The sequence below is a fragment of the Astyanax mexicanus genome, chromosome 10, assembly GCF_023375975.1.
Source record: "Astyanax mexicanus isolate ESR-SI-001 chromosome 10, AstMex3_surface, whole genome shotgun sequence".
Taxonomy (NCBI): domain Eukaryota; kingdom Metazoa; phylum Chordata; class Actinopteri; order Characiformes; family Acestrorhamphidae; genus Astyanax; species Astyanax mexicanus.
In genome coordinates this window covers 7,196,932-7,206,301 of record NC_064417.1, presented here as the reverse complement: position 1 = coordinate 7,206,301, position 9,370 = coordinate 7,196,932, and the positions used below count along the sequence as shown (strand labels likewise).

The 9,370-nt window shown below is 38.2% G+C and overlaps 1 protein-coding gene across 1 annotated transcript; it reads right to left on the bottom strand.

The window, feature by feature from the left end:
• Positions 1-8,673, bottom strand: lcat (lecithin-cholesterol acyltransferase). Its single transcript, XM_007237100.4, has 6 exons — positions 8,435-8,673; positions 6,873-7,029; positions 5,938-6,053; positions 5,266-5,361; positions 4,747-4,971; positions 1-2,092 (listed from the first exon to the last, which is right to left on the bottom strand). Exons 1-6 carry the CDS (start codon positions 8,580-8,582, stop codon positions 1,494-1,496), a joined length of 1,341 nt encoding a protein of 446 aa, XP_007237162.3. The 5' UTR covers positions 8,583-8,673; the 3' UTR covers positions 1-1,493.
• Between the last annotated feature and the right edge of the window lie 697 nt (positions 8,674-9,370).

Genomic DNA, 9,370 nt, shown 5'->3' with positions numbered 1-9,370 from the left:
AAAGTTTACAAATTCCTTTTATTTCCTTTTGTTTTATATATATATACATAAGCACACAATAGAATTAAACATTTAGCATCATTTCAGTCTGCATCATATAAATACAGGTGCATATTTGCTGGAGTCTACATTGTCCACTGATGTTTTATATACAAAAAAGACAACATAACACAAACCTACTATACCGACTATAGACATTATTAGTGCAGTTAGACACAAAGGAGCTTCTTTACTAACACTAGAAATAAAAGAGAGACTATTAGTAAATACTGATAATAATAGGGACACAAAACTTACTACACTACATCATTTAAGTTGCCTTTAAGAGTTGTTGTCCAGCAGATGGAGACAGTTAGTAACTGATGTGAACTGATGAGTTCAACATGCTATGTTCATGTTGGTCTGCTGGTACATTAAAAAGGTTACATGTTCAAAAAATATTGTAAAATTTAATTTTTTTTTAATACATTTTCGGTATTATTGTGGATATTTTAATCAATAGTGAAAAAGTGGCAAAAAGCCAAAGACAAATTAAAACCATTGACTGAAGATTTAGCTGAAGTTGGAGAGGTGGTGGTGCACTGTTCAACTGTGCAGCAACACTTTTACAAATATGGCTTTTATGAAAGAATGATTAAATGTCTAATTCATATATTTTTTAAATTAATTTTGTGGTGGTCTCTAGTATGACTGAATGCCCTGTGAGCTGATTTTTGAGAAAAAGTGCTCCATTGCTTCTGCTTCAGGCTGTATTATTTAGATGGAGGAGGGGGCGGGGAAAAACAATAGGATTTCTGCTCTTATCATGAATATTCATGACATTCTGTCTATTTTCTTTTAATTGGATAATGCAGGGAATGGTGTTAGAAGAACAATTTCAGGTTCAGCATGCATATACAACTCGGAGTGACATATTGTATTTCATAAAGAGCCAATACTAAATGCTACTAAATATTTATAGTTAAATTACACCTTTAAATATATCTTCCTGCACCTCACACAAAAAGTAGTGACAGAAGGTTGCAAAGGAACAACAAATAAGCCTGATGCTTTTGAAACAAGTCCTGTAGAATCATATATTATAGATGGCTTTAATGAGAATTGGTATGTTTGTAGAAAAAGGGCACATATTTCTATGAAATGAATATCTCTCCAACTGTTAAGCATGAGGGCGGATGAGTCATGTTTAAGCTTATGTTGCAGCATGTGACACAAAACATAATCAACCTTTTATTCTAAGTGGACAACAACTCTATTTAACATAAAGATGCCAAAAAAGGTTCTTTACAGCTGTTAAGAAGTTTAAATATTTTTATAGATTAAAAAGTTTTAGTATAAACATAAGACGGACATAAACATAAGATCGAAGAACCATTCAGGAAACTATGTTTTAAAAAAATTACAGCTTTAAACCGGACACCTAAACCAAGTAAATCATCACTTGTAACCAGAAGCCACAAGTGTTTTCCAAACATTCCCCCACTCAGTGCTACCTATGGGCCTGGTCTGACGGTGTTTCGTGGATGATTAGCAGGAGTTTTTACTGTAACTGTATTAATGCTCTTTTCCTGATAAAAGGTCCCCTCCAGGATCTCCTGGATGGTGGTTAAGACATTGTGGTTGAACACAATGTCCAGGTGGGGCAAGCCTTTAAATTCAGTCACGTACACGGGCTGCTCCTGCTTTCCTATCCAGCGCTGACACATCCTCATACTGCGACTGTCCACAGTGTCGTCTCCGTCATCATACACAAAGTCAATAGGGTCGGAGTTGGGAAACTCCTCGTCGTAGATGTAGGTGACCGGTGTGGGAAGGCCCACGCCATAGAAGCAGTAGACCTCCACCCCTGGTGTGGGAAGTCCAGCAGTGAGGTTCCGCGTGTCCTCCCACATGTGCCAGCCGTCCTCGAAGTGGATGTCGGTAAAAAAGCGCTGGTAGTCCTGGTTGGTGTAGTTAAAGAACGGAGTGGAGATAAAGACGTGTTCTTTGTACCAGGCCTCTTCAGACGGGATCATCCACGGGTTTGTGGTGGTCATTCGCTGCTCCTCACGGATCTTGATGTTGGACACCAGTGGGATTCCATCGTTGTCACCTGAAAAAAAAAAAAAAAAAAAAGATCAATATCAGTTGGCTGGTGAAATCTACTGTCATCTATTAGATAATCCAAAACGTTATAAAGTTATTTTAGAACATTCAGCTTTATGTCAGTTCTATTCTTTTTTTATGGTCCTGTCTGAAAAATTGTAAGAAAATATGAAACTGACCCAAAACATTTAGTCCCCCAAGGTACAAGTAATTACCAGACGGTCCAACTAAACACCTTAAAGGTGATTTAACCCGTTTACACAAGTTAAAACCCTCTCTCTCTCTCTCTCTCTCTCTTCAAACTGTTGTCTGCTGTCCTTGCTTGTTTGTCCTGCTTGTTTCTTTTTTTTAATTATTTTCTACATTCAACATTTTTTGGTTAAAATTGAAGACATTAAAACTATGAAGGAATGAATTATAAAATAAACAAAAAAAGTGTTAAACAAGCCAAAATATGTTTTATACTTTAGGTTCTTCAAAGTAGCACATTTAGCTTTGATGCCGACTTTGCCCACTCTTGGCTGATTCTCTCAGTCCGTTTTATAAGGTTCTCCAACACTTTTAAAGCAGTTCTAGAGGTGCTGAGCTCTTATTAACTGCTTTTCCTTCACTCTAAACTCCAACTCATCCTAAGCCACCTGGGGTTAGGTTTTTAAATCAGGTTTTTGTAAAGGCCAAACACTTCTTTTTCTACTTCCTAATTGGATATGTGTTCCTTCATAGTTGTAAGTCTTCAATATTAATCTATATTGTAGTACAAAATAATATTAAAGAACAAATATTAATGTGAATGTGCGTTTGACTGGTACCTTATATACTGTATATATTTGTTTTCTTTTTCTAGAATATCCTTTTGTAGTGAACCTTTCAAATTCTACCTTCAAAAAGGCAAGCTAAATCTGAACAAAACAAGAATGACTCTTCTTCTCTAATGAATCTTCTTCTCTAAAAGATTTTTCACTAGTTTTGCGGTTTGGTAGGCTCAGCATCACCTCTAGTACCATGTTGCAGTACCTGGAATCTACAGAGCTTGTACAGGTAGTTCCATTTCTTCAGGGTGGCACAAAAACAAGGCTATACAAAGTCCTTAACCTCTCAGCAGGACCACAATCTGCTCCTTTATGCAAGGAGGAACACGATGAGCACTGCCAGAACCCTACAAAATGAACTTTGTATGTAGACCAATACGAACCATTGACTACCGTTCTGTAATGGAATTCTGCTGGAATGAAATTTTGGCTACATTTTTTTATTTAGATTTTCATTTCTTAGATTATGAGGGTATTGAAGATGCACTTTTCAACATACCTCCCAGTATCAGCATTTGCACATTATGTCAAATAATCTATATTCTTATATATTGTTTTGTGATTCATTTATAAGCATTTGCTGGCCTGTTTAAATCCACTGTTGTTACACACAGAGAAGAAAGTAATGACAGATATCCTGACCTTTGCTTGCCTTTTAAACAAGTAATCAATAATTTAAGGAAAAAAAAATTATCTTTCGTGTAGTCTTCATCCATTCTCAAAAAAACCCACATTGAAGCCCAATGACTTGTTGAAGATTTTTATACTAGAAATATAACACTAGCAGGCTCTTTTTTAATGAATCAATATTTCTGTCTCGCATGAGAGCTTTAGTAGAACTTGGAGAAGCTCTGAGGTAAAAGGTCATGGATTTGATCCCATCAGATAACATCGTGCTACTGTCGCTGTGCTCTCCAATGAAGACAGCTGTTCTGTGCTGTCAGTATGGCATTTGAGTCATAGGATTAAATATCTGAACTGAAATTTTATCATATTATCTGGAATCTAGTTTTGCTCTGAAGCTGATTTTAGTTTATCGCAAAAGAAAAATGTAAAATTTGAAACTGATGTGTTGATCTGTAGTAGGATAATAATGTTACTTCAACATATTGAGTGCTATAGTGACTTTAGTAATTTATGTAAGGCACTTTTTACACAAGTTAAAAAAGGTCTATGGGCTAAATAAAACATATGCATTAAGTTGTTTTGCATAGAAAAATAACTCTCACATAAAGAGATCACACCAGCTCTATTCCTGACAGTTTCAGTCCCATTCAGAATTAGCTATTTAATGGTTCTGTCTTTTTTATGCAAAAAAGCTGTTGCTGGTACAGATCCCTTCCTCAGACAAAGTCTGTTGGGTAATCCTGCTGAGTACTGTCTGAGGTTCTCAACCTGCAGACCAAAATCAGACAACTCTTCAAATGATCTAGTGGCTGGAGCCCTGGTGGGTGTTTTCGAAGAGGGAAAGGTGCCAGTAATGTATTATCCTATAATTTATATAACCCACTTGTTGTCTGACACCATTAGTGAACGCAAAATATTAGCCTGATCTGATGTAAAATTGCTGGAAAAAAAAGCATTTTTAGCCTTCACACAATAATTATGGTTCAGGTGCTTGTATGTCTAAAAATCCTATGACTAGTTTGCAAACGTAGGTTTTGCATAATATGAAAATTAGCAATGGATTAAAGTGGGTGGAGCATAATAATCCAAATTGGTAAAAAGTTTTCCTGACCCAAAAAGTAAGGGAAACAAACAGTAGTAAGAATCTTTCTGAAAACTGCATAACTTGGTTTAAAAAAGAAATTTATTTTAATGAACAGTGAGGGCCAGTGACCTTTTTTATTACCTGAGGCTAATACTCTGAGGGGCTTCACTGCTCCACCCCACGGCGCTCCCAGTGAGATGAAGCTCTTAATGTAACGGTCTTTCCAGGCCTTGCTCTGCTGGTTGAGGAAGTAGAGGATATAGTTGCTGCCCATGCTGTGACCCAGCAGGTGAACAGGCTGCTTGTATTCGTCATGCATTTCCTCCACCAGACGCTTTAACTGTGAGAAATATTCATCCTGCTCATCTGGAACACATCAGACACACACAGTGTAAGAACATTGCAAAATCTAGTGTGTGTGTGTGTGTGTGTGTGTGTGTGTGTGTGTGTGTGTGTGTAAAGTAAGGTCACAATACATGTTACTATGAGTCAGAGTCAGGGTGGAGGTAATGTGGTGAATTAGAGAGATAAATGAAAATTAATAAAATGAACCCGTTCCGTTCCACAGATCAGGTCAGAGAAGCTAGATGGACAAAGAATGAACTGTGTGTGTGGGAGAAGAGAACTGTTTGCATGGTGTGTGTTTGAATGTAACCTCACTTGGCGCAATCCTCCAGTCATATGGTGCTGCTCGAACGGTTTCGTTACGCACATATCCCATATTAACCAAATGTTGAAGCATGGTGTGAAAATAACCTAGCAACAGAGACACATCAGCATTAAAAAAATGACAAGGCTAAAGGGAAAGACCTATATTCTGTTATAGAAAAGTACATTGTATACTTTTTAAGTTGAGTTTAATTCAACTGACAATACTTCAATAATACATTGTTAGATCAGTTTATTATGTGTTATGTAGATTTAAGTACATCTACATGTTTAAGTACATTGAACTACATATTAAAATGTATGTAAATGTATTGATGTTACTCAGTAATTTATTTTCCAAACAAATAATAAAACCTGTGAAGTTACATTTAATTCTATATTTCTATAATTGTTAAAACTAAAAACTAAAACTAAATGTAAACATCATACATAGTGAAAAAACACACATGCAAGTCAACTGGAGATTACTTAACAACTCCACATAGTTAGAGATCCAGAGTTCCATTACTTAAACTAAAAATGCCAGCTTAGCTTCAGTCATCAGACATGTTTTGTCTGGCCAGCCACTTATGGAATATGGGGGAAATGCAATGGGTTATGCAATTTATGTCATTTTATTCCACTAACCCTAACACAGATATGCAATACTGTTGCTCCACTCACCTGCCAACTTGTTGTTGTCTAGAAATTCTACAGTGTATGTCTGCCCAAAGCCTGGGGCCCGAACTTCAACCCCTGGAGCATTGGAGGTTTTACGAGTTGTCCGATTGTACACAATCCTACATTGTACAGAAAGACACACAGTGAGTCATTTTTTTGTGAAATGTTGTCAACTGGGGTCCATTTGTCGTCATCATGTTTGCTGTTTGAGAACTATCCAAAAACAACAGACAAAAGGTTAATTGCTTCAGCAACTGGAGGGCAGCCATAAAATCTGATAGCTGGGCATTTACCCCTGTACCTGCCAGTCAAAAAAGCATTATTCAATGGACAGATGGGACAGTGTTTGAATTGTAAAGATGGTTTCTGGTCAAACTAAACCTAAACCTAAACTAAATGGGAGTTTTAATTGTAGAACACCTTCCACATTGCAGTTTACTTACCCAAAATATTTTGGGTAGGGACTGTTTTTGGTGATTTACCACCATACTAAATTTAATCTGGGCCTAAAAAACTGGTTCTCCATTTCCAGTGTGAGTTAGGTAGCACAAGGTTATTAAATATATCAGTGAAGGTTTTTTAAGAACCAGTGCCATGTTGATCCCTGCCAGAATTCTTACACTTTTAGGGATGTTTTGCGAGTGGGAAAGATGGTAAATCTGCCAGTCCCCAGTGGGATGCTATACATGTGCACTGACCTTTCCTAGGGTATTAGGGAAAGAATGTGGTGGTGTCATGGGAGTGAGTTAGGACCATCCATATGAAGGCCACCTGGATTGAGTTATCATAGCCCAAATGAGCTGGCAGCTTTCTTTTCTCACAAATATACATAAGTGTAAGAAAATAAATATTATTATATTGATATTAACATATCAAACCCTTAACTCTTAAAATACCTACATTTTAACCTATGTAAGATGTGCTATTCAATTCCTCACCTCATGTTATCAATCCAGCAGTCAACACCAATAGGCATGAACATGTTGAGGTCGATCCACAGGGGAAACCAGTCCTCAGATTTCTTGTAGCATAACCAGTGGACCAGTGAAGGCTTGTCAATCTTCGCTTCAAGGCGATTTCCCAAATTCCCAGGCACTAAATCATCAGGGTCAAGGAGTTCAGGAGAGTAATAGTTCAAATGAGACATTTTCATAGCCCATGAATTTTCACTACAGAACATAGTGGCTCCAGCAGTGGAACCAATCTATGTCCAGGACTACCACCAAACCAGTTCAAGCTATGCTGCCAAGCTATGTCCAGTAATGCCTCCAAACTATATCCAGCAATGCCAACAAATTATAACGAAAAATGCTGCCAAACCATGTCCAGCAAAACCTTCAAACTATGTCTGGTAATGGCACCAATGTCCAGCTAGTCCACCAAACTATGTTTGGCAATGCTTCCAAACTATGTCTGGTAAAGGCACTAATGTCCAGCAATGCCACCAACACCAAACTGTCTTACTCTAGTAGTGTCCCCAAGCTATGTACAGAAATGTCAGCAAACTGTGTCTGGCAATGCCACCAACTTTATCCGGCAACAGCAGCAATGTCCAGCAATGCCACCCTACTTACTCCAGCAATGTCACCAAACTATGCCCAGCAGTGTCATCAAACTATGTCCAGCAATAGCATTAAATCATAACAGGCAATGCCACCAATCTATTTCTAGTAATAACACCAAACCATATCCAGCAATGCCACCAATTTATCTACAAAAAACTGTGTCTGGCCATGCCACCACTGGCTATGCCATCAACCTATGTCCAACAATGCCACCAAACCACATCCTCTGATGTCACCAACTATATCCAGCAATGTCACCAAACTCTATACAGGTATGCCACCAAAAAATATGTACAAGGATGTCAGCAAACTGTGTCTGTCCATGCCACCAAAATCTATCCAGCAATGCCATCAAACTATGTCCAGCAATGTCACCCAACTATATTCAGCAATGCCACCAAACTATGTCTGGCTATTCCATCAAACATTTTCCAGCAATGCCATGTCTTGCTATGCATTCAAACTACATTCAGCAATGACACCAAACTATGTCTGGCTATGTCCAGCAATGTCAACCAACCATATCCAGCAATGCCACCAAATTATGTCTGGCTATGCCATCAAATTATGTCCAACATTGCAACCCAACTATATTCAGCAATTCCACCAACTATGTCTGGCTATTTAATCAAACTTTATTCAGCAATGCCAGCAAGCTATGTCTGGCTATTCCATCAAACTTTTTTCAGCAATGCCACCTAACCATGTCTTGCTATGCATTCAAACTACATTCAGCAATGTCACCCAACTCTATCAAGCAATGGTATTAAACTATATCCACTAATGTCAATAAACTATGTACAGGAATGTCACCAAACTGTGTCTGGCTATGCCATCAAAGCATTTCCAGCTATGGCATCAAACCCAAACATAAATGCTGTCACACTATGATGTTACTAAACTATATCTACTATGTTACCAAAGCGTTATCTTACCTATGATGAGTGGTGGAAGTGTGCTGTTACTTGGTACACGAGGTTTGGCTGTAGGGGGGAAGATCACGTTCAGAAGCCAGAAGGCTGAACACTGATGAAGGGCAATCAGAACGATGATCACGGAGCTCAGCGCACGCGAGCCCTGCATGATTTCCTCTCCGTGTGGCTGGCTCTCCGGTAACGGGCTGGGCTGACTTTCTGTCTGAGCCCGGAGCAGTGGAGGAGTTTTAATGCTGAGGGAGCGCCAGGGGGCGATGAGGTCAGCGCAGCAGGTAAATATGAGCCGGACAGGACACAACAAGAAACGCGCTTAAATACCACATATATATATATATATATATTATATTATATCTTTTCTCTCTTTCGTTTTTATAATTATTGCCCTGCAGGCTATGAACATAAATATAATAGCCAATGCAGTGATATTTTAATATTTACAATTGGTGTAGAATAACTAATATTATCATTATATTCGAATATAATATTCTAATATTATTGTAGGAAATCAAGAAGGAGCAGCTGCATCTTTTTACTTTCAGTGTTTCTTTTTTGTCCTTAGAACCCCCCCCCCCCCCCAAACACACACACACACACACACACACACACACACACACACACACACACACACACACACACACACACACTGTTATATAAACACCCCTGGAGTCCTAAACCAAACCTTATTTAACCACATGAACCAAAATGAACTTTTCTGACTGCTTTTAAAAAAAAAACCTTAACAGTAATGCATTCTCGTTGGGATCTGTCGCACAGAACCAGTGTCCTGGCTCTATTGATCGTACTACTGGGCAGTTAATCATTTACAGCTGGGATGAATGTTAGGTTCATTAATACTCCTGTAGTACTCTCACTCTGCTGAGAGATGGGTAATGCAGAGAATAGACTACCCACGTGCAATCTCCCCGTTATATTAGA